At 43.1% G+C, this 26,504-nt stretch overlaps 1 protein-coding gene across 2 annotated transcripts in view; it reads left to right on the forward strand.

Annotated features, from left to right (window-relative positions):
* The window catches only part of SLC24A2 (solute carrier family 24 member 2), a gene marked incomplete at both ends in the record, with an annotated part of 251,262 nt that overhangs the window by 160,819 nt on the left and 63,939 nt on the right, over positions 1–26,504 (forward strand). Inside the window, one exon of one of the 2 annotated variants that reach the window (XM_079706205.1) lies at positions 19,992–20,042. The exons of the other annotated variant lie outside the window; for it this stretch is intronic. Coding sequence (XP_079562331.1) covers positions 19,992–20,042 — 51 coding nt within the window. The remainder of the gene's footprint in view (positions 1–19,991; positions 20,043–26,504) is intronic. 2 annotated transcript variants of the gene reach the window in all.

Consider the following 26,504-nt stretch of genomic DNA (forward strand, 5'->3'; position numbering starts at 1 on the left):
CACCAGCCCTGCTCCGTCAGTCCAAGAAGCACACTGAAATGTAAAGAGGCTGTGTCTTGCCTCACCAGGTGACACAGGAAGTAAATGGCAGAGCCAGAATTTGAACCTCTGGCTGCCTGACTCAGTCCATCCTTGTAGTTCTTGTGCTGCTCTGCCTCCCTGTGTAACCTCGTGTCCAGCTCAGTGTCCCTTTTTCTTCTAATGTAGATGCCAGCCTAAATACCAGGAGCTCTGACCTATCCCTGGACCAATTATACGTTCATGTTGTAAGATGTGAATTTCCCCTACAGAAGCCTCTGCAGCAAGGCCTGGCCTGGCCTTAGCTTCCCCCCTCCATTCCCTCACACCTTGAGTTGCAGCCACACTCGTGAGTCCACAAGCGCACCTTGCTCTCATTTGCTTTTGCTTAAGCGCAGGAATTACCACTGATCTCACCATCCAGCATGACGTGGGTACTGTCCTACACAGCAAAAGGAACCCCATAGCCAACTCTGTAATTCCGAGAGAGCCGAGTGACTGGGTGATGAAATGGAGAGGTTGCTATGAGGACAAGGCTTAGAGTTTGGCCGTGGCGCATATGTGGTACAAGAGTCAGACTCTCAGTGTTCAGATCCTGGCTCAGCCTCTAGCTCTGAGACCTCGAACAAGCTTCTCAACCTCATTGGGCCTCAGTTTTTCCACTTTTAAAATGGAATAATGTTAGCAGCACGAGCATAAGTTTATGAGTAGTATTTTCCAACATGAAAGGGCCTTGGTTTCTTCATTTGTAAAAAGGAATAATAATAGTTCCACCATCAGAAGCTTATGGTGAGTATTCAGTACAACAGTACCCAAAAAGCATATAATTAGCGCTCCGTGACTGTTGGCAATGACTTTTCAGTTAAAATTGTGTTCAGTGTGGGCTTCCCTGGTGACGCAGTGGTTGAGAGTCTGCCTGCCAATGCAGGGGACACGGGTTCGTGCCCCAGTCTGTGAGGATCCCACATGCTGCGGAGCGGCTGGGCCCGTGAGCCATGGCCGCTGAGCCTGTGCGTCCGGGGCCTGTGCTCCGCAATGGGAGAGGCCACAGCAGTGAGAGGCCTGCGTACCGCAAAAAAAAAAAAAAAAACAATTGTGTTCAGTGTCATGTAATAGAATCCAACTACAGTGGCTTAATTTAATAGTTGTTTTTCTTTAAGACTTTATTTTTCTAAAGCTGTTTAAGGTTTACAATAAAACTGAGAGGAAGATACAGAGATTTCCCATATCCCTCCTGCCCCACACATGCATATCCTCCTCCATTATCAGCGTCACTCACCAGCATGGTACATTTTTGCTGAGCATGAACCCACACTGACACATCATAATCACCCAAAGTCCGTAGATTACCTTCGGGTTCACTCTTGGTGTTGTACATTCTGTGGGTTTAGGCAAATGTATGACGACATTTATCCGTCACTGTAATATCGGAGTATTTTCACTGCCCTAAAACACCTCTGTCCTGTGCCTGTTCATCCTTGTTGCCCTCTCTCTCACACACACCCCTGCAAACCACTGATCCTTTTATTGTCTCCATAGTTTTGCCTTTTCCAGAACATCATATAGTTGCAATCACAGTATATAGCCTCTTTAGGTTGGCCTTAATAGTTTTGTAGGATTTTATTTCTCTTATTTAACTAGAAGCCCATTAAAAGCAGTTCAAGGCTAGTAATACAGCTCCTCCTTGCCATGAGAGACCTGGTCTCCTGTTTTTTCATTATTTCATCCGGAGCCTGTTGCTCTCATCCTCATCCCCGGAGGATGGAAGCTACTCCCCTCCCCCACCATCATCATATCTGTATTCTGGGAAGGAGAAGACACCGGCTGTCTTTTTTTTTTAATCAGAAAAACCTTCCTTGGGCAGGGAACCAAGATCCCGCATGCCGCATGGCGTAGCAAAAACAAAAACAAAAAAACAACAAACAAAGAAAAACCCTTAGTGTTCCCAGAAGCAGACTTCCACTTGTGTCACATGGGTCAGAACAGGGCTATGTGACCACCCCAACCTACAAAGGAACCAGGAGTGGGCACTCTGCCTCCCCAAACAGGGAGCTCCATGGTAGATGCCAGTGAAGGTCAAACGTCCCTTCTTCTTCCTGTCCTTAGTAACCCTCATCCTGTCTTTTCAAGTTCCTGACTTACAGAGAAGAGATGTGACGTTCCCCTTCTTCCTCCCTTTTAAAGCGTTCTCTGGTGGCCCATGAGTCCAACTTTTATACAATGGCCTCTGAATCCTTCCCCAGAAAAACCATGCCCCCAAACTTGCCGTCTAAGGACCCTGGTTCCCCTAAGACACAGGTGAAATCATGGCCTACCTCTGCTCAAAACCATCTCACCAGCAGTAAAAGCCCGAGATTTTGTGGTGACCCTAAGGCCCACTGTGACCTTCCTCCCTCCCTTCTTCTCCGTCCTGTTCTTCCCTCCTCCACTCCTCTCCTCCCCTTTCTCAGCCGTCCTCTCCTTCCTCTCATGCGTCATTCCCTGTGCTCCACTCCTCTGGCTACCTAGCAGCTCCTCCTCACAAACTCCCAGCATCCTCCTGCCTCAGAGCCTTTGCACATGTTCCCTCTTCTCCCAGACATCCAAAGGCCCCTGCCGTTCCTTCCTTCAAGCCAGCCTTCGCATGTCACCTGATGAGAAAGATCTTTCTCAATCGGCCTTTGAAAAATAGCAAAATCAAAACAAGGATAATAAAGCAGAGTTCTGGACCTTTCTTGCCCTGCGATATATTTCTCCATAACTGCCATGAATATATTTATTTGTTGTTTTCTGCCTGCCTCTACCCTTACACCTCTGACAGAGCAGGACATAGGGAAGGCACTCCTCTATCTCCAGGGCCCAGCTCACATGGATCCCAATCCATATTTGTTGAGTAGATTGAATGAGTGCCTGCTTTTATAATGTTTCTGCTGGAGAACATAGGTCTCTAGCCACATAGATTGTCTTAATCCATGCCCTGTCAAAAGGCTCTTTGGTTGTGACCAGCAAAGTCCTGTTCAGTTGATGGTTGTCTCTGCAGTAGTGAGAAGCAATCATGTCTGCTGTGGCCACCAGTATATCTCCAGCCTCTAGGATGGCACTGACTTGGTCAATATTTGCTGGATGATTGAATGAGTGAATCTCCTTGTAGTTCTAGAGTTATTGCTGCAGTGGGAAAGGTTTGCTCTCTGCCACTCACCTTCTTGATGAGTTCTCCTGTCTACTTCTTTGTCTTTTCTTTCCAAACCCTTTGTTCTTCTCTTATTTCCTTTTCTTTTCTTCCCTTTGATAAACTGTTGATCCTTTCATTTCTTGCATTTCATGGGCCTAACTTTATATGTTCAAAGAATTACCATCAGGCTTCCCTGGTGGCGCAATGGCTAAGAATCTGCCTGCCAATGCAGGGGACACAGGTTCGAACCCTGGTCCGGGAAGATCCCACATGCTGCGGAGCAACTAAGCCCATGTGCCACAACTACTGAGCCTGCTCTCTAGAGCCCGCAAGCCACAACTACTGAGCCTATATGCCACAACCACTGAAGCCCACGCACCTAGAGCCCGTGCTCTGCAACAAGAGAAGCCACTGCAATGAGAAGCCCGCTCACTGCAATGAAGAGTAGCCCCCGCTCACCGCAACTAGAAAAAAGCCCACCACAGCAACAAAGACCCAACGCAGCCAAAAATAAAAAATAAATAAAATAAAATAAATTTTAAAAATTTTTTGTAAAAAAAGAATTACCATCACTGCAAGATTGTAAGGAGTTTATTGTTTTAACCATTCATTTTACAAATTCAGACACCTCTAAAATAGCATCTACCACGAAATTGGGTATTAAGTTGTGTTTGAGAAGAAAACTACAAAAGAAGAAGCTCCTTATTCAATTTTTATGGATTCTTGGATTCCCTTCCACAATTCTAGTAATTTCTCCTTCCTTGTGGAATTTCAGACTTTGATTTACATTTTTTCATCATAACAACAATTTTATTATCAATAGCAAAACTTAACAAATAAGCACACTGGATACCTTAGAAACACAAAAGTAGGGATAGTACTTGCCTAGGGGCCTGTAATTGAAGTGAAGGATTATTTAACTACAGGGCATGAGACTGTTTAGAACAGCAGGTCTCCAGGCCTGATATGTGAGGCTTGAGGCTGTTTTCGTGACAAAATCTTCAGAATCCTGTAATAAGATGTCTGAAAATGATACCGTACTCATAGTATGATACCTGCCTTCTTTGCTGTTAGAATGACGGGCAAATTTCCCCCATGGTAAATTCACTTCACGTTATCACAGCCAGTCTCTGCTGTTGTCACTTTCCATCCAACACATTTATGTTACTTTCATTCAGATTGACTGGAAGAGTGTCCTGGGAACATTTCCCTTGCCTTTCTGAAAGGGACAGTTTGGCTCCCTCATTTTCCTCCCACTAGCTCCTGTGACATCCTGATGCCATCTCTCCTGTTGCTTTATCAGTCTGGCTCAGGCAATGTGAGGTGACATGAATTCCAGGACATCTTGATTGTAAAAGCCTCACAAATGAATAGCAACTCTCTATTTTTTCACCATCTTCCCTGTACCCTAGATTATGTGTTTTCAAATGTGTTTTTTAGTAGCAGCAGAACCTTTTGTTCAAAGGAATCCCCACAGGGAAGAATAAACACTTTTTTTAATAGTTAAAACTATTAAGAGTTCACTCATGTCAAATCCTGTATCACTATGCCCAATTCAGTTGCCTTCCTCTAGACCAGCAATATCAAACATAAAAGAAATGAAGGGCCACTCACAAGGGCAACAAAACCAAAAAGTACCAAGGATTAACCCAAAGAAAACGTTTAAGAACTTTATAGCAAAAACAGTAAATAGTCATTTCTGAAGAACATGGAAGAAGATCTAAACAAATGTTGGTATATTATAAAGATATCAGTTCTCCCCAAGTTAAACTCTAAGTGCAACTCAATCCTAAGTGAAATCCCAAAAAGATATCTATGGGACTTCATAACTGGACTTTTAAATTCATATAGAATAAGCAGGAAGAGCAAAGGCACTTTTCACCCAAAAGAACAAAAAGGGAAAATATGCCCAGCAGAGATCAAGGTGCATCACAAAGCAGCAGCTTTTAGCTGCTCTCGTTGAAGGATTTGGGAGGAAGGAGAGAAGGCTGGACCAGAAGCAGCCAGGGTCTTCCCAGAGGCGGCCCCCGAAGAGCAGGAAGAAGCTGTGAGCACCGCTGTCCTGGGGGGTCGGTTACCGGCTCTGGGTGAAGCGCTATGGGGATGGTAGAGGGGCTTCCTCGAGCACTAGAATCAGCCACGTGAAGGAGCAAGGCCCTCATTCCCGAGGCGGGGAAAGCACACCTTCACGGAATCGATATCACATCATGACAAGTGCAGATTAATAAACCCAACGGAGAATTCTGGCTGGTGCTCAGACAGCGCTGAGCGGCCGCAGAGGAAACTGTCAGTGCAGGTGAACTGTGCTGGCCAGATCTTCAGGAACTGCATCTCCGTGTGAACCTGAGGGCAGGGCCATCAGGAAGCGGTGCCTTCAGAGAAAGTGAGCTTCGAGAGTGGTTCTGAAAGGAGGTGAGGAGTGTGGGAGGGCAGGAAAGGTGATGAAAAATTCAGGGCAATGGAACTGGCTGGAGAAACTCAAAACGATGTATGGTTGGCCCAGCCGAGATGGGGCTCCTTTGAAAGATGAGCAGGCATGTGGCTGTTTGCCCGCTGAACTAATGCTCCAGCGGTTTCTCCTGTCCAGGGGCCCTTGGGGTGTGTCTGTGTGTGTATCTTTTTGTGTCTGTGTGTGTCTGCCTGTGTGTCTGTGTGTCTGTACGTGTATGTTTATATGTCTATGTGTATGTGTGTGTCTGCGTGTGTCTGTGTGTGTGTCTACCATAGCTGTGCGTGTGTGATTTAAGTGTAGGAAGCTAAAGGCCTAAGAGATGCTGAAGAGGAAAAACAAGCAAGTGGAACTTTCTAAGTGCTTGCTCTGTGCCACACACCTACCAGTCACCTCCTGGAATTCTCCCAGCAGCGACTCTGGGAATTATTGTGTGTTTTACCTCTGAGGGAAGTAAGGTTCAGCAAGGCGACACTACTTGCTCTTGGTCACCCAGCTCCTAAGTTTGCCTTCGGAGCCTGAATGCTTTGCACTCACACAGGACTTTCGTCTGTAGCCACAAGTGTCCATCTCCCGGACACACAGCCATGCAGCTCCCTATTTTGTAAGATCACTTCAGTTCTTTAACATAGACATTGAGTGTTCATTTGGGGCTGAACACTAAGATTAAACTTTCACTGGCTTGCTGGGCTTTCTTTTTTTCGCACCAAACAGCAGAACCTATTTCCCCAGCTTCTATTTTTAGAAACAGCTTCAATATGAGCATTCAAAAATTGTCATTTGAAACCAGAAGAAAGTCATTTTCATGCCTATTTGATTCAAAATGGGGAGAAGTTATCCCTGAAAGGCAGTATTGTATCCTTTCTTTCTGTCCCAAATCACAGATCAGTTTAAATTAGCAAGAAAGATGTTTGCGTGCTGCCTCAGCTGATGCGTGAACAGGCAACAGGGGTGAAAATCTTCACTGGAAGAGAATAAAATGCAATCTACTGGCCTTGTTTTTAATAAGATGACAGCAGTTTAAATGGCTGGAGAGAGGAAGGCAAGCTATTAATGCCTCTCATAGAGCCAATTCAGGAACAAGTTAAATAGCTCCTCTCTTTGGGGAGTAGTAAAGCGTTACTCTCAGATCTGAACATCAAAGATGGTCGAAATTGAATCTCTCTTTGTGTTGTACACATTACAAATACATTTCATTTGGGGCATGAAGGGAATGTGAATGGTCTTACTGAAAGAAATGCTTTTGAGGATGGGCATAGTTTCTCTCTCTCTCTTTCTCTCTCTTTGTCTCTCTCTGTCTCTCTCAAGTTTGCTTTGAAGTCAAGTCCACAAAGGTATATGGCCAAAAAATTGACTGGCTGCCATTTGAATGTAAACATTGCACGCAGAAAGAAAAAGAGGATGAGGCATCCATAAAGTTACAGCTTCATCTTTGTTCTCTTGAACTTATCACATGCCCAAGAGATGCAGTTAGAACTCCTTCAGAGGAGAGGACTCAGAAATCCCAGAGACAGAAAGCAGCTGTCACAGCTTTGACGATGTGGAGGACCGAAGTGAAAAAAGCACTTCAGTTTTGTCAGTGACGGCCCATTCCAAAAGCATGTTGATGTAGAAACATCATCTGTGAGATGAGTGCATTCAAAAGCATTTTCTCTCAAATGAAACACTAAAGACACCTCTGCTTTGTTGAATCAATAGCCAGGCCTCACTTAGTGGAATGCAGGTTGGGCGACTTGCATTCGGTTCTGAGACACTTTGCTCTGACAGTAGCCAGATCTCTTCCTAGTTTGTCTCTTGGTCTGGGATTTGCACTGTGCTGTGCACTCACCTCTGGATGTTGGTCATACTATAAGAACAAATCCTTGAGCTGCTATGAGGGTCCATTTCTCTTCTGATCTCACGATATCAGAGCCACCCAATCTGGCCTCTTTGCCTCAGCCATTAAGAAGAATTCCCTGACCCACATCAAACTGTCCTTTACCGGTTGCCTTGAGGCTCAGATGAGACTATATGATACACATGTGTGCAAGGGCACGCGCACACACACACACATGCACTCAAAGAGTGCAGCAGCATTGTGATTTATATAAAGCTTATGGATCTACATCAGATTGGTTTCTTATTCGTGTGTGGGTTCATGTATTCATTCATTCATTCATTTATTCATTCACAACATGCATTCCTATTGCAAGCTGAGTAAGTAGTCACCCCATTTGAGAACATTTCTCTTTACAAGCCCCCACTGTAGGTAAGTCTCTGGGGGAACAGAAGCTGGTGCTTGTCCCAGACTAGTTAACTTCCTGAAAACCAGCTTAAATGCTGTTGTTGAAGCTGAGCTTTAGCAGTGCAGTTGCAGTAACCTCTGTGGCTACTTCTGCGGTGGTGATTTCTCTCTTTGACTTCCCAGGCTGGCGGCACTTAATCCCAAATAACCAATAGCGAAGGTAGCTTTGCTTCAACTCTAAGGGCTTTAGGCCAGAACCACCATCCTTGGCAGGAATTAAAAATCATGGTGAGTCCATCTCATTCCAGAAAACTCTTCGTAATGAAAAGTCTCCTCTTACATTTCTGAAAAAAACTTTACCCAGTTGTTATCTCCCTTTCCATGCATCCTATTCCCATTCATGGCACCACAGGTCACGCAGAGTTTCCTATCTAGAAAAAGTTACAAATTCTTTTCTTGACCTCAGAACTGTTCCCCATCTTCTTTGTGCAAGTCAGGATTAGAAGGTGAGGAACTGACCCTTGGAGCTTAAAGGTAGCATCTTGCAATATGTCCATTTAGACAGACTCTGTCCTATGCTAGGTGTGTTCACGGTGGCATCTTCCCACTAGGCTCGTGGGAGGAGGAGTATAGTGTAGCTGCTCAGCAGACACACTGTGGAGCCAGCCACCTGGGTTTGAACCCCAGCTCTGCCACTTACTAGGTGTGTGACCTTGGGTGAGTTATTTAACTTCTGTATAACTCAACTTCCTCTTCTGTAAAACAGGGAAGACAAGAGCATCTATCTCTTAAGGCTATTGAGTGTATTCAGTGAAGTGCTGTTCACAGAGCACATAGAACAGTGCTTGATACATCATTAGCTCTAGGTAGGTATTTGCCAAATCGCTTTCAGTCCTTTTTTTTTTTCTTGCAGCTGTCATATTTTTAGGCAGTTTTCAGTGGTTCAATAGTAAGTCATTGAATTATGTATCATATCTCTATTTTCCCTTAAAAAGCAGCCTCTTCACCATGTACCAGTTTTTTAGATCCTGCCATACCTGTCTATAAGATAAGATGGGAACTGGTCTTTTTGGCAATCTGGCTTTTAGTTGAGCAAAAGTTATCCTGAAATTGAATAATTATACTTTCTGTATTTCCAAATTCTCCTGTCCTTTGCACAATGAGAAGTACATCAGTGTGACATGGTACTTAACTCATTTCCTTCCAAAAAGTCCCAGTTTCCTCTAGGGTCCATAGCTTTGGGATATTTGGCAGACTAAAAAAAAAAATTCCTCTTTCCAACATATTGATAAAAATCTGAAAAAGCAATTACTGTACTAATATTTTAACCCTGCTGAAACATCCTTAGGGCACTGTTCGTGCAGTTACGGGTTATAAGATCCTACAGTGCCCCACTTCCTCCTATGTCATCAGAGCTCTGGTTCAGTGGCAGGCATTTGCTGTTTAATATAAGGCACATAGTGGACTATTTAGGAAACATATCTTAATCTTTTACCCTATCTTTGCATCCTGGATTTTAAACTCACTCGTATGGTCCCATTTTATATAGTATGGTATTTAAGTAGGAGTAATGGTAAATGGATTTACCCTTCAATGAAATTTAGAGGATTGCATGAACATTCTTTCTACTTTAAATTTGATCCTTTAAGTTTTTCATAATTTGGGGTGATTGTTTCTGTTGTGGTAGGGAGCCAGGTATTCAATGCAGTGACATCCTGAACAGCACTGAAGTGTAGAATACAAAATTATAAGGGTAGTTTTGACTTTGAATTACTTCTACATCAGTGGCATTAATTTCCTTTGTCTTCCAGTCTTTTTTCCCTCAATTTCATTCTGTTCTTAAATTCTCTTGCCTTCTCATAGTTCTCTCTTATCTCTTGCCCTTTTTTCCCCCTTGGATGGCTGAAATTTGTCTATTTTATTGTTTTTCCTCTCCTCTTCTAAGATACTTTTCTGATATTTTTTGATGCTCAGTGCATCAGAGGGTAGAAACTCAGCTGTGCTGACCCAATGGCTGGATATAATTTAGCACTGATTCTGTCTGCCTGGCAGACTCTTCTGAATCCAGCCAGGCTGCAGGATGGGATCCAGGAGAACATCCAAATTATTCTCTAGCCAGCATGCGGCATCCATTCCACACAACAGTGGGGTTTTTTTGTTTTGTTTTTTTATCTCCATTTCCAAGCCATTGCCACCATTTTGTCTTCTATGTGCTGAGGACTCTCCTGATGACACTTTCGCATGATGTAAATCCTCCTACTTTACAGAAGCAATGAAGAGGATTCTAACAGTTGAGGCCACATGCATTTTCCCTTCACAGACTTCCTCCCTGCAGAGATAGTGAAGACAGAATAGTTGAAACTGTGGACTTAAAACACTAAAATGGAAGGAATCATAGATGTCCATACCAAAGGCAACTAGGCTGAGGAAGATTAACAGAGCATTATTAAATAGAGATTTAATTCAATTCAGCAGCATTTGAACACCTACAGAGTGCCAGGAACTATGCTGGGTGTTCAAATTAAAAAATGAGTATGTGGATTCCTTGCCCTAAAGGACAGAAAGCAAGTAGGTTAAGGTGCCTTTGATGAGCACGCACAGAAGGGTATACTTGGAACAGACACACGGGAGAAAGTGACTTACACTAGGGATGGGGGGCATTCAGGAATGCTGCCTGCAGGAGGGAACCTCAAACCTGGGTTCCAAGTGATTCAGTAAGTTGGGAGACCTAATAAAATTCCAACACAAAAAGACGGTATGCGTGGGATTTAGAGGTGTATGTTCAGTTGGTGTTTTGAAAGCCTTACCCTGGTAACAATGAGAAAGATAGGTGAAAGGTGCCAGGACTAGACGGTAGGTGGTAAGAAAGGTTAGGAAATGAGAGATCCAAAAGGACTACTGCAGTAACCTCAGCAAGGCCTCCTACTAAGGTAGGAACAGTGGGAATGGAACAGAAAAGACAGAATTGAGGATATTTAGGGGTAGAATTGATAGGGCTTCATGACTGGTTGGGTTGTGGGTATGGCTTATAGAAGTATCAGCATCACCTAAAGCTCCACCCTGTGGATGTTAGTCACAAGCTCGCATATCTATGAAAGAAAACAGTGGGCTTATCTGTATGTGCCACCTCGAAAAATCCTTTAAAACACGGATAGGGGAAGAGAATGGAATACTTTGCCACTTTTTTTTTTTTTTTTTTTTTTTTAGAATATGTTAGGGGTAGGAGTTTTTTAGTAATTTATTTAGTTATTTTTGCTGTGTTGGGTCTTTGTTTCTGTGCGAGGGCTTTCTCTAGTTGTGGCAAGCGGGGGCCACTCTTCATCACGGTGCGCGGGCCTCTCACTATGGCGGCCTCTCTTGTTGCGGAGCACAGACTCCAGACACGCAGGCTCAGTAGTTGTGACTCACGGGCCTAGTTGCTCCGCGGCATGTGGGATCCTCCCAGACCAGGGCTCGAACCCGTGTCCCCTGCATTAGCAGGCAGATTCTCAACCACTGTGCCACCAGGGAAGCCCCTACTTTGCCACTTTTAAGACTGAGCAATAAATGTGTTTGTATCATCCACCCCAAATTTGATAAGACTTAATCAGAAAGTACCTTTTGCCTGATTTGGTAAACATAATCTTTCCATTTACAGAGATGCAAAAAAGTACCCAAGATGTTAGATGTCATTAGTGAATATGTTAGCTTCTTAACCCACTACCTACCCAAAAAGCTTATGAAGAACATGTTTTAGTTGTCAAGTCAAAGCCCGTGGGGCTCCACAGTACAAATGATGGGGCCATCATGCTATATTGTCACGTGCTTTTCTCCATCCCTTTGGGAAAAGGGAAAAACATTCTGCCAAAGTCTCAGTGTTTAAAGTTACCTTAAGATTGTTATTGAGATTTTTTAGGGGCTTCCCTGGTGGCACAGTGGTTGAGGGTCTGCCTGCCGATGTAGGGGACATGGGTTCGTGCCCTGGTCCGGGAGGATCCCACATGCCGAGGAGCAGCTGGGCCCGTGAGCCATGGCCGCTGAGCCTGTGCGTCCGGAGCCTGTGCTCCGCAACGGGGGAGGACAGAACAGTGAGAGGCCCGCGTACTGCAAAAAAAAAAAAAAAAAAAAAAGGACATTCATAAAATCCCAGGAACTCTTTTTTTTAACCACACTGGGGTTGATTCTCTTGCCTGATGGCTCACTGTTTTTCTTTATAACTCCTGTCCAGAAACCTGCTTGCTCGCTCCTGTTCTCTCCCCTCCGCAATCAGCCTCAGAAGGAAAGCAGCAGAGCAGCTCTTCCTATAGTCCCATTTTTCTTGCTTGATCATCCAGAGCATGTAAATTACAGTGAAATATGGCCTGAGTCAGCTCCTCACAGAACAGAAATCAGTAACCATTGACATTGCCAAGCAACACCGCAGAGGAGCAAGGCTGCAAATTAGGTGACAAATTTATAAGAAGTTGGAGTATCTGGGGACTCGCTTGGGCGTTTCATCATGAACCATCTGGATGATCCACAGTAATGACCACACATTATTGTTCACTGTTCGAGGATGATAATTCCCATATAATTATATGGCACCTCCCTCTGTGATCCTCACCTACCTTTCAGAACCTTTCATTGTGTTTTCACATTCCAGATATTTCCCTGCAAAATAATTGGGAACAGTTATACTTAATGGGCAGTGTTCATTCCTCTCCAAAATAAGATTGTTTTAAAAAATTTACTCTGTTGGCTCATGTGATGGCAGAGCTGGATGGGCAAGGACATGCAAAAAAAGAGGGTATTAGTCATGGCATCATAGCAGCTCCATTGGCCTGACATGGACTCAGCCTTGGTGTCTCAGGAGCCTGAGGTGATAGGTAAGCCTTGAGGGAGACAAGGAAGAGAACCAGAGTCCTTGACCTTCAGGAGAAGGGTGACCTAACAAGGACCCCTCCCAGTTCCAATAGCCTAACTGGTCTCATTTCTTCATTCATTCATTCAATTAATATTTATAAGAAAATTGGACTAAGCATCCTGATTTTAAATCAAAGATTACAAATTGCTGGGCCAAATATGACCCAGAGTGTTTTTTTTTTAATTTGGAATTAGTTGCCAACATTTAAAATCAGGAATTTTCACATAAAAATCTGGATCTCTGGCTTCCCTTGAATAATCAGATCTATCAGCACTGTAACTGCCTTCCTGCATGGAGTGGGAGCTGACTGGCCGCTGCCCCTCTTTAGGCACGCACTGGCCAGTTTTCCATAATCCCCACCACTCCCTATTGTCATCCCCAGTCCACTTTCTCACCTACACACCTGGCCCCTGTGGTTCATTGGTGCTTTATCAGAATGCTGCTGTACTCCAGGCACTGGGCCAGCTGCTGGGGATCTTTCTGACCCCTGATTTGGCCACCAATGTAGTATCAGTATTTCCTAGTGACTGGGTCCTCAGAATGATATCAGCAGATGGACATCGACAAGGAAATACATGTAGAAAGTGAGGGAGATAAGAAGAACAGCGGTAACAAACCAATGTGTCTGGGTTTGCAGGAAGCTTGAAAAGGAAGAGTGAGTGTTTCATGAAGGGGCTGGATTCAGAGGGCGTGAAAATCAGGTGATAAATGTCGAAGAGGTGGTGTGTGTGTAGGTACATAAATCCTACTTGACACTCAATAGCTGATGGAGGGTTACCCACAAGTTCAGCCCTTTATTTTCATTTGGAAAGTTCTTGCCTTGCTTCCAAAAGCCTAAGTGAGAGGCTTTAATCTCATAGAAGAAAAGGAAGCACTTGTTAGCATAGATTTGGAAGAGCTGAATATGAAAAGAGCTCCATAGGGCAAAATCACCTCCGTTTACACCTTGTATATGACATAGATGTGTTACCACATGTTGGGTACAGCTGTCCCCAGGTAACCGTGTATTCAGGAGCCTCTTAGGGAAGTTTAACACACAAATATTATTCCCCCACAGACTGTTAAGCAGAGCTTCTGCAATGAGTCAGTACTTTAAAAGCTTTTTTTGAGTGAGAATTTGAATCTGAAGGTTAAAATATTCCTTTTCTTCTGACTTGAGTCTGAAGTGAGAATATGGTTGTTTCCTCACTTAACCTCAATCTCTTAAAGTCTTATTTTTTTAGTTAAAACAAAATAACTTGCCTTGACATGAACATTTGATATAAAAGAATAATGACCAAAGAAAGCCTTTTAATGGAAAGCAATTAATTTCGGTGGTCCATGCAGCTCTTTTTTAGGTAAAATCAAACAAAAAGCTTTAAATTGGGCTATATTAGAAATATCTTTTAACTCAGAATACTTTTTTTTTTTTTTTGTCTGCGCTAGGTCTTCATTGCTGCGCATGGGCTTTCTCTAGTTGCGGCGAGAGGGGGCTACTCCTCGTTGCGGTGCGTGGGCTTCTCATTGCGGTGGTTTCTCTTGTTGCGGAGCACGGGCTCTAGGCACACAGGCTTCAGTAGTTGTGGTGCACGGGCTCAGTAGTTGTGGCTCACAGGCTCTAGAGCGCAGGCTCAGTAGTTGTGGCACACGGGCTTAGTTCCTCCGTGGCATGTGGGATCTTCCTGGACCAGGGCTCGATCCCATGTTGCCTGCATTGGCAGGTGGATTCTTAACCACTCTGCCACCAGGGAAGCCCATACGTGGTTTTTTTTTTTGATGAAAAATTTTCACACAGGAATAGAAGAGAAGCAAGATCAACCCACGTACCCTGCAAGAAACTTAAAAATTGTATAGATCTACAAATATAAATGTTATGTTTGTAGGGAGTGAATGGAAAATGACAAATACACAACTCTCAAACTATTCATTCACAAAACTTCAATAATGAAAATAAATTCACAAATTTAAAAAAATAAGAAAGAAAACCACCTCAGGCTAAAATGTTAATACTGCCAAACATGGTTCTGGAAGTTAGCCAGGGCAGCCTTTCATTAAACTGAAAGTTTTCCTTTTGACAGTCTTCCTTGTGTTTAAGATGTCTAGCGGGGGTTGTTGACTTGCACACATTGAGTATTGACATTGACATTGGTGCCCACCTGCAGAGATAATTAGAGTTTGATAGGATTTAACAACCTCATGCTGGGCTGAAGTAGATATTCCTGTTGGAACTTTGGCAGACAATGAAGAGAGGTACCAATTATTAAGGATGCCTCTGCCACCCAGCACAAAGTGCTATAGAGACATGTTCTTATCTGATCCTCCAAAAACCCTCCTGAGAATAGGTGTTTATTGCTCTTGTCCCCATTTTACTGAAGAAGAGTCTAAGGTGCGGAGAGGATCACCCAGCTTATAAGTAGTAGAACCAAGCTTTGAATTAGCTGTCTTATCTGTCTCACTCAGAAGTACTCTTTTTTTTTTTTTTAGTTTAGTTTATTGAGGTATAGTTGATTTATAATGTTGTGTTAATTTCTACTCTACAACAAAGTGATTCAGTTATACATATATATAAATTCTTTTTTATATTCTTTTCCATTATGGTTTATCACAGGATATTGAATATAGTTCCCTGTGCTGTATAGTAGGACCTTGTTGTTTATCCATTCTATATATAAGAGTTTGCATCTGCTAATCCCAACTTCCCAAGCCATCCCTCCCCCACCCCCTGAACTTTGAGAGTGATATTATGGTATCAGCAGTCCGGAAGCCTTAGACATCAGTGCCTGCCTTCCTGACTTCAGCAAGTCCAGGGAAGTTCAACACACCAAAGCATCCTAAACCTCACTGTTATTTGGGAGCTGTGCATTTATATGCTTTGTTTAAGAAATGTGAGGAGAGCATGTGATATGAGAAAAGCACTGTTCTAGTTGGGAGAGATCCAAAGAGGAATCCAAAGAGGGTCTCAGCCTCCAACATGTGGAGAGACAGTCTTGTGTGCACATATTAGAAGGAAAGGTGCATAGGTCCAAAGCTGGAACATGGTGGTCAGATGAATGAAGGATCTGCTTCTTACATCCTGTTCCAATGGTTATGGTCCATGTTTTGACATTCCCCATAGATCTGAGAGTAGAAGGGCAGGACTGATGAAGACATTTCTTTCTAATTCTAGCCCCAGCAAGGCAAAATATCTTATATTGTTGGGCAACAAATAGCTATTTTAAACTTCTATAAGTACTGTTGAATTAGTTTTAACGAACTAAACCCGTGTGAAATACCAAGTTTTCTATGTGTTCTGCTCCATGTCCCATAGGTTCTCTTTCACTCTTCTTGGTGATGCTTGCAATAATGAAGCTGCCCGTTACCGATTGCTTAGTGGGTATTATTATCTCATCTATTCTTCACCACAACTTTGTGGGGTAGATACAGTCATGCCACTTTACAGCTGAGGACACTGAGGCTCAGAGAGGTAAATTTGCTCAAATTCACACAGCTAATAAGTGGCAGATCTTGGGTTCAAACCTATACCCTGGCTTCAAAGCCTATGTTCTTAACTTCTATTTGCTACTGAAAATAATCCTTTCAGGGATGTGATGTAATCTGGTATCTGTACACACCTCCTTGATAGGTATTAGACAACTTTACCAAGAAACTACTCTCTGTTGTTTAGAAACCTTAACTTTTAGATCTTCAAACTCAGTTCAAACAGGTAACAAAAATAAAGCAGCTCTTTGATTTAAGAAAACAAACAAGTTAATCATTTTTTTCCATCAACCAACACTTAATAAATACTTGCTCTCACTGATTTTTCTACCTCTATTCTTCATTCTAACAAAATGAATTCGGCATAGATGCTTCTGTTGACTTTCTGTTGTATACGTCAGAATTTTGAGGCCTGAAAGGTGAGAAGTCACTTTTCTGCTGCTCCTGTCTGGGGAAATTTGCTGAGAAAAGGGTTAAGAATGCCAGAGGCTTCAAAAGTAGAGCTGAGAAGGTCAACGTTGGAAGGAGAAATCTGTGTCCATGCCCTTTTTAAGAAAGGAAGAAATTGGGAGCCCAAAACACTAGTTCTTATTCAGATTCTTTGAGACTAAAGACAAGATCCTTCCCTTGACTTGTCAACCAAGAAATATGGACAAGAATTCAGAGGTACCTTAAAGCCAGGTGATGACATTGCTGACAAGACCTGAAAGGAAGTGGACAGAGGAATGACAAAAGGTTCAAGCCCTCCTAGAGATCTGGGAGCTTGGGTGCCTGTGGACCCAGCTGTCCACCTAGCATGAGCGAGTGTGGGCACCACGTTAGACAGCATTCCCAATCGGCTCATAGGCTCATCTCAAACACCAACCACTGGGTTCTGGAATTTTTCTTAGGCTGTATGTCTTCTTAGAGAAATGTTACATAGAAGAGGCACCAGGTGGTACCCAGGATGATATTCACTGCTGATTCATCCCTCTTCCAGTCCTGGCTGCCTCTTGCTCAGTTGACGTAATGGAAGTTGCTCAATGGTATTAAACAGCAGCCTCTTGAGTTCTCCCCCTCCTCCCTCCCATCCCAAAGAAACTCAGCTTGGATTGGGCGCAGTTTGAATCTTAATCCAACGGTGCTAAAGGTACCCTGGCTACTGTCCATGGGGAGTGTGCTGACTGGAGGCCATTGCCCCTTACCGGTGAGTTTTCGCTCATGCCTCTCAGGCCACTTTCCATGAGGTGTCCGTGGTATGTGGGACACAAGCCAGGTGCGTTATGTGCTCTGGCTTATGGATGCAAGTCATGTTTGTCCTAGTCGCATGTCACACTCCTCTTCCTACACCCCCTGAGCCCCTGGTTCAAGGAAGGGAGGCACCAGCTCTCGGAGGTGCTGTCCCACCAGCCCCAGGATGCCACCCTGACCATTTGAAAGCATTGAGGTGCTGAGTTCACTGTCTCACCATGCCGTTGCTGTCAATGTTAAAAACTTCATTCCAGTAGGCTCGTTTCCTTCACATTCTTGCGTGCCTTTTCTTTAGTAAGCAACAAACATGGTTCCCTTCACTTGGGCAAATATTGTTCCCTTGCCCTCCTAGCTCACTGTGCTTTAAGTTGCTACATCACCTGTTGTTATTCAGCCTTTCACTGCTCTTATTCTTTCTCTTCCACCACCTTTAGCCTCCTTTTTTATATGTTTTGTCCAGTTCTTGTCCCCCTGCCCCAGTCCTCATCCAAGGAAGCAGCTAAGAAACAATCTAGGTATTGCCACAGGAGCAAGAATGTGTGAGCTTTGTCAGTCACCCACAGATCCAATTTCGACTATGTAAAAATAAATTAATTAAAGAATATGATTGTATTTATTTATACCCGGCTCCACGAGAGAGAAGGTAAAATTTAAAATTAATCACATCTGCCATAAGCAGATGTTTGAAAGTTTCGGATTGATACATGAAGACCAGCGTTTGCCTACAGAGAGGTTGCATCTCAAAAGACAAAAATGCAATAATGTATCTTCATTGTGTAGAATATGGTTTACACCCAACTTTGCAAACACAGAGCTGCTCACGTTCTGTTTCCTCGGCAAGTAAAGAGAATGCCAGCTGCTTATTCTACTGCTTTACCTCAGGGAAAGAGTAGAGGTTACAAAAAAATTAGTTGGCTGATATAATTCATCAATTTACTGCAAGATTATACACACACACACACACACAAATACAAATGCATAGATTATGGGTAAAGCCACCTTGAACATGTGTTTTAATATTTATGAAGGTATTTGGATCATTTTAAAATCCCAAACTTGTGCAATGTCATATATATAATAGACTACTCTTCTTAAAATACCAGAAAAAAAACAAATATTTTCTACAGAAGGCAATCCCCAGAAGTCTTTTTTTTTAAAAAACTCCCTTGTTTTTACACAAAATTCCATTTCTTATTGAAGCACTTGATTCCTTTGTCGTGTATCTAACAAAATCCAGAATAGGCAGGTTTTTGCAGAAACATAAAGATGAGGTGATTTTTCTCCCCAAGACATAATTTTGTGTTGGTGTGTTAAAATAGCTTTAGGTAAAATTTTAGGCACATGGAAAAAGAATATATATAGAATGTGTATAATATAAGCAGAAGAATATTTATTATTGGGTTTTAAGCTAAAGCCTTTTGTACACAAACCCTATCAGTTATTAATTCATTCACATGTGAAATTTTTAGCAGTCGACCAAGTTAATGAGCCATGGAAGCATTCTACAGAATCACAGGAATATCTCTTGAGTGTCATTAATTTCTTGAATTTTATTGGGAGAGTGTTGTTATGACCAGGGAAAATATTTCTAACCTGCTCACAATGGTGCTTCAAAAAATCTGGAATTTTCAGATGAACAAGAATGAAAGTTTTTATTTTAGAACTGAAGTAAGAAAACAGAAATGGTGCATCCCCACCTCCTCCGTCCCTCCACCCAGGCTGCCACTTCCACCAGCTGACTCAGAAAAGCTTGCTTTCTGCCCGTGGTTTCCATTACAGCCGAGTCCTTTGGTGAGCTGCACCCAGGAGATTGCCTCCTGGCCCCTGCAGTCTACACAGCAGCAGACAATGCCCTGAGCTGGGAGTTGTGGCTGCCCTGTCACCTGTCTGGCCCACGTGCCCTTCCCTGGGAATACGCTTCCCCCTTCCTCCCAAAGCTTTCCACGCCTTTCCCATCCCCCGCCCCTTCCCCCACCCCCCACCGCAACACACACCAAAGCAAGCTGCACCCATGGTATTCAGTGCTTTCTGTCTAAAATACAAGATTAGAAATGAAAGGGAAGTCTAGAACCTGGCTTTTTATTTGGGATTTTCCCAGGTAGCCTTCCTTACTAATCTCTAGGAAGTAGTTCTATTGGAGAAAAGCTGTGAAATGAACTCTTGGGACTGCTGTTCCACAGCAAGGAATCCTGGTGTCTACAAGCCTCAGTGGGTCTGAGCATTGTCCTTGTCCAGCCCTTTCTCTTGGAATGTCACCTCTAAAAATTATAGGCCTAGGCTGGACCTGGTGTGAAGATATCTTTGTCAAGTATTTGTTTCATCAGATGTTAAAATAACTGTGTCCTATTCTGGAATGCAGGGCAAGTCCTACCCCCGGTGGAATAATACATTTTAAGTGATTTCTGAAAGTGGGTCGTGAAAGCCATCCGCCACATGGCCCATGTTTGCACATCTCTATATAGTTACGATTGCGGAATTTGACAGTGTAACTCTGAATCTGATTAATTGAGAATGTGTAAAAACAAAGTTCTTGCATTACAGCTCGTTCCTTATCTTTGTGTCTTTTACTGTGATGTTGTAGAACTTGGATCATATGGAAAACTAAAATATTATGACACAATGACTGAAGAAGGTAAGAATGATTTTAGAATTGTATGCACTGGCTTTTTTTTTCATTTATGGTGTCTGTGGCTTGCCCATTTTTTTAAAAAATATTTTTCCCCCTCTTTGCATGACTTCAGTGACATTGTGTGTTTTATTATTCTTTCCACATTTTCGTCTAGTTTTTGCCATCGTGTTGGTTTGGAATTGGAGACGTGCAATACCATGAGCAATCATGTTATTCCATTCAACCGATCCAAACCATCTCAGTTGTGTAACACAGTTAGAGAAATGGTGTCAGCAGCATAAGCACAAGCCCACACCCACTGGGTCATCATTATTTCCTCCACATGCTCACAACATATAGAAACACATCCAACCGAGACTCTTCTTTTAATATGCCCCAATTTCAGAGGTGGGGAGGTTCTGGTAATATTCTGATTTATGCAAAGGAATGAGCGATCTAAAGGAACCACTAGGTCCCAAACCAGTTAGAGACCTGTTTCTGATGCAGAGGGCCGCATAGGCTCACGTCCTTAGCTGTCACAGTCCCTGTTAACTCACCCACGAGAGGCCAGGGCCACCATTCCAGCCAGTAGGATTGTATATATTGGGATTCACACTCCGTGAGATTGGACGTATCATTTTAACCATTTCCCCTGAATAAGTGAAGTCTGGCAGAAACTTCTTTTTCAATGTATCTACTGATGAATTCCAGGCTCTGTCCCAGAGCGCGGCCTTGCCCCAGTCAGAATGACTTTTCTGAAGTAAGTGCACCACGGAACAGCAATTTGAGAATTTTTGCATTCTTGTAAAGGGAGTTGTTCTCTTGCCCTATCTCCCTATCTCTCTTGCCCTATACCTCCGCCTTTTGACTAATAAATAATATTTGTAAGTTACGAAAACATTTGGAGTTTTCCCGTGATTTTTACACTGATATTGACAAGAAATCAAAAGGTACCCTAGAAGGGGAATCAGTTAATTTTATCCTTCAACATGAGAGAAACTCCCAAAAGTATTGTATATCTTATTTTCAGCTTCTAGTATTTCTGAGTTGCCTTAGCTCGCCAAAGATCTCCTAGTTGCTTTGCAGGAAGCAGGACATCCGACAGCCCTCGGTAAGAGGAAGCCCTTTCCAGCCCCTCCCCACTCTGGCTTCTGCACTGTACCCGGGCCCTTCTCTGCTGTTATCTCTGTGCTTTCAGTTAACCACTGTGATGTTTTCTAAAGCAGTAGGCCACAGTTAGGATCTCAGACTGGGCTCTCCTGTAGCCCAGGGCCCTCCCAACAACCTGGGGCAATGCAGACCCTTGGGCAGTGAAAGCCCCAAAGGCAGAAAGCTACCTATGAGAATCAGTATCCCACCACCGCAGGGATAGAAAGAGCAATCCGAACCTTAAAGGAAGGCTCCTGTCCCGGCTGTTATTTTTAGTTCATGTCTTCAAACCACTTTGATTTTTCTTGGTGATTGGCTTGGGAAGCCAAAGGTTTGGGCCTCACTGACTATAATTCGATTCAGGAGTCTCACAGCCCTCAGCCTCGGCCTCATGGCTTGGGCAGCTGGTGGGTTTGTTACCCTCTACCTGAGCAGTGACAACCCCTCACTTTTCTCTCCTTCCTCCTTCCTGTCCTCTGCCTTCTGCCCTTAGCTTCCTGTGGCCAGAGCAGCTTCTGGCTCTCTGTTGCCTCAGTTGCCCCTTTTCTCCCTTACCGTTCCCTTCCTTCCTCTTTCCACATCTATTGGAGTAAATGTGGCCATCCGAGTGCTCCCTGAATCTTCCTTCCCACGCCAGACAAACCGAGATTATGTGAAGATGCAAAAATGCTACTTCCGAGCTGATGCTACCACTTGATATCGAACAGCTGGACTTTCTAGGCAGGGAAACAAAACCAAAATAATACCTGGAATGAGAAGGCTGACCAGCTTAGCAAGACTGAGATCTTCGCGAGATTGTGAACTTGTCTTTGGGGGCCCTCATGGTCACCTTTAACGTTCCTTATCCTTCTCTTGACTCCCCCATTCCTTCATGCGTATCCCTTTGTGCCCCATGCTTAGCTGAACATTCATCCCTGTTACAGTGATAGCCAATAATAGCTCAGGGAGCACTTGAAAAGCATGTTCTATGAAATACTACTTCCAGATCATGTCATTAGGAATTTTGCAACAATTGGGGGAAAAAAAGAAAGCAAGCTTGATTTCATAGTTAAATAAGCGGGAGAGCTTCTGAGTTAAGTTAAATAGATTTCTTGACCATGTGACTTGTCAGAGCCTTCAGTATGTACCCGTGCACTGCAGCATATAATAGTAAATCGTATAGAGGGATGGAGTTTGCAGTATTTCCCAGACTTTTTTGGTCAGAGGACCCATTTTTCCATGGAGCCTCTTGTGGAACTCTTTTAGAAATGCTGGTTAAGGCATTATCCTTCACCTAGAACGATTCAAAAGTTTTCTAAACACATAGCAGTCCCTCTCAGGCACTCATGGAGAGGATACTTTGGAACAGGAGGTCTCCCTACAGCCCCCTCAGATTATACCCTTTGGCAGCTGCCTCTGTGACAAGCCAGGCCTGGCTTCAACCTAATTCTGGGATTCAGCTTAAAAGATGCTCAGTAACCTCAGACCTGGCAACCACCATGCATGACTTCTTCAAGTTCTTAAGGGCCTCTCCCCTCTCATTGAAAATAATAGCAATAACTGCGATATATATCACTTCCATGTTGTACAGTTTAAGGACGTATAATAAAGGTGAAGATGTTATGGGCAATAGGGGACTAGTATAGCCTTCAGGAAATATCCCCCTTCATTTGAGCATTTCTTTTCACAATTTTAGAATTGTGACTAGCCCTTGACAGGGCTTTATTGTAATTGCCCACGTGACTAGTCATTATTTGTAACTGTTTCCAGAGAGTGCTCTGGATGTTGTGTGACATCAGCTACTTGCAACGAGGCCTGTTTTATTTTTATTCCCTAAAGTGGATTAAATGGAAAGATGAATTATATATGCCACTCCCTATCCTAAGAGAAATGATGGGATGATTTCCTCAATATAGAGAATTGTCCAGCACAGATTCAGTTTATTATTTTAAGCACCTACTATATGCAAGTTATTCTGCTAGGTGCTTTGTTGAAACACAAGATTAAAAGGTGGGCAGTTTGCCCCATGGAACTTATAGACAGGGGAGAAATAAAGCACAGCAATCACTGAGCCACCAGGAAGAGAGTGGTCAGTACCACAGGTGCTCAGAAAAAGATGACAGACTATGGAAGAAGGAAAGATTGCTTTCAACTGGGGGGGCGGGCTGGGGAGGGATTTCATGGAGAGGGTGATCTTTGACCTGCACCCTAAAAGATCAGTAAATACGGGGTAAATTGGGAAAGGAGGAGTGGTAAGTTCTGAGCCACCAGGCCGAGAGAAGGATGAAAAGAGGGGCCACACCAGCCCTTACTGGGTGCCTCCCACCTGCCAGGTGCAGTGCTGTGGGCTTTTTATATATTCTGTGTCATTTAATCCTTGTGATGATCACATAGGTAGATTTTACTGAAGATGAGAAAACCAAAGCCCAAAGAAGTGTTATATTAGATGAGGAAATGAAGACACAGAGAAGAAAAGTAATTGGCTCTGGGACGCGTAGGTAGTAAGTTGAGATGAGGGACCTGAACTCAGGACTGTGGCATGCCACACCCTGTCCTCTCAGCTCCGCTGTGGTTGCTCCACAAGGTGGAATGAGGAACTGGACAGTTCAGATTGGCTACAGGGTAGGAGTGGGAAGAAAGGCTTGATGGAGACCAGACCATGGGAAAGGTTGAACCACAGACTAAGAATGACAGTGAGCTATTGACTGAAACATGGCCCCCCTACTGGAACACTTTACCATTAAAATGTTATTTTAATAAAACAATCTATTTACTCTCAGACACTGGACAAAAGCATACCATTTTTTGTAAAATTTGCCCCTCCCCTCGGAGCCCTTTCCCTCCCTCCCTTGTCTTCAGGTGCCCAGAACATAAATGGGAACAGCTCCCTGGGCCAAACCCAACTTCCTCTCCCACCCCGAGCCAATCAGAATTTTATTCACTCACTCATTCATTCCCTAACGTATTCTTTCAGCAATACTCAGTATGGACCAGGCACTAGACTGGGTGCAGGGCCTGTGGAGATGAAAGACAGTGCTTCTCCTGAAGAATTCACGCTCTAGTGGGAGACATAGGCAGAGAGATGAGTAGCATGATGGGCAGACCCGAGGTGTCAGGGGAGCCCAATGGAAATGAGGGCAGGCTTCTCAGAAGGGACCGTGTCTCCACTGCCTCATTCCTGCTTGCCAAGGTGATGACTCTCCCACCAGCCACCTGATTCTAATGTGTTCACTTGATAATAGCTGAGCACCTGCCTCTGTATGAGTCATGTTCCTAGACTTGATAGATTCGTGAACTTCACTCCTCCCAAAGACTCTATTTCCCTCTGTAACAAGATGTTTCCAAGGATACAAACAAATGACTCTAGGGGCAGTCTTTTGGTGACCTCAGATCCCCCTACATGGGCATCCATCCCTTTATCTCCTCATGGGGTGATACTGAATATTCTTGGAAGAGCAATCTCTGATTTTTACTTAATGTCAATAACCCATAGTTTAACACTACTATATATAAAATAGATAAACAACAAGGACCTACTGTATAGCACAGGGAACTGTATTCAATATCTTGTAATAACCTATAATGGAAAAGAATCTGAAAAAGAATATATATATACACGTACATATTCACATGTACATGTATAACTGAATCACTTTGCTGTACACCTGAAACTAACACAACATTGTAAATCAACTATACTTCAGTTAAAAAATAAATAAATAACCCATAGTTTATTTCTCATCTGCAGACACCCAAATTTCATACCATTATCACTCTGGAACATCCTCAATAAATTGAACTTAGCTACCTTACTAAAGTTACTTTAAATGAAAATGTAGAAAGTTAGTTCAAAAGAAAACAAACTCGTGTGATGGAACAGAGACATTCAAAGGAGAGATGCCTTTCCACCAGTGGCAGTATACACAACTAATCATTTCTGCTCTTTGGAGATAAACAGTCACAGAGACATGTAGGTAGGTAGGTAGGTAAACAGAAATCCTGACTAAGGATACTTTGCAAAGATGCAATGTGTTGTCCTAAACTCGTTGCCATTTAACAGAAGCCATTTCTAGAAAAATAATTTCTCCACGATTTAAAAAGTCAATCTTTGTTCATTTGTGTAAGGAAAAGAGAAGATAGAAAAGTTTGTTGTAATATCAAAGGCAAAAATAATAATGATCTTTTCTTTAATGAAATTAAGGCTAGTTTCATGGCAACCTATTGGCAACCTCTTTACCAAGCTGAGAAACTAATAATGTGTTATGTGAATCATGGTTTCCTCAATTAGTCATGTGGCTGAGTTTTGAAAACCCACATTATTTCAAAGAAACAGAAGCACCCTGATACATAGTCTAGCCAGTCATTTGATGTTCTTAACTCCAATGAAATATTCCAGTTCTTTCTCAAAGAGAAATTGAATTTTGGAATACTATTCAACAGTAGTTTCCATTGCCCAAGAGGTATCCTCTGAAAATGTAGTCCTAAAACAGGTCCTTGGTGCTATCTGTGGCCTTCACTTTATATTTTAATCCTGGCTTTGAATGGATGAGACTGTGTTGTATACACTGATATATCAAGCAGGATAGTTTCAGCTCTATATAGCAGAAAATCCAGATTAACAGTGGTTTAAATCAGATGGAAGTATATTTCTCTCTCAAGTAAAAGAGGTCCAGAGGCAGGCTGTACATGGCTGATATGGAAGCTTCACAGTAATCCTAGACCCCAACTCCTTCCATCCTTCTTCTTCACCATCCTAATATATGACTTTCAACCTCAAGGGCACCTCATGGTCCAAGATGGCTGCCACTACAGCTCCAGCCATCGCATCTGTATTCCAGGAAGGAGGAAGGGCCAAAATTATTTTCCCCAGCTGTTTTGTCTTCCTTTTAAGGAGGCTTCCTTTTAGACCCTCCCAGTAAAATCTGTCCAAAACTCAGTTACATGCCTACACATAGTTCAAGGAAGCTTGGAAATGTAGTATGTTAAGCTGGGTGATTTGCTAGCCCCAATAATTCAGATATTATGTCATTAGGAAATGAAAAAGGAATAGATATTGATAGGCAACTTGCAATCTCTTCACAACAGAGAAATATCACTTTCATATAATTGTATGTTGATGGGGAGGACTGAGACCAGAGCAAGCTCTGTGAGGAAGATTGAGAGCTCATGCTAAGTTTGAGTTGCCTATGGAACATCCAAATGGAGATGTGGAGAAAGTGGAATTGGAGTCTGGAGCTTGGGAGAGAAGTCAGGGCTATAGATATAGATTTGAAAGTCGTAAAATATAGGTATCATTTAAAGCTACAGAACTGGATAAGAATACCTAGCCAATCAATAGGAAAGAGGAGGCCAAGGAGT

Source organism: Hyperoodon ampullatus (genome assembly GCF_949752795.1).
Source record: "Hyperoodon ampullatus genome assembly, chromosome: 6".
NCBI classification, from domain to species: Eukaryota; Metazoa; Chordata; class Mammalia; order Artiodactyla; family Ziphiidae; genus Hyperoodon; species Hyperoodon ampullatus.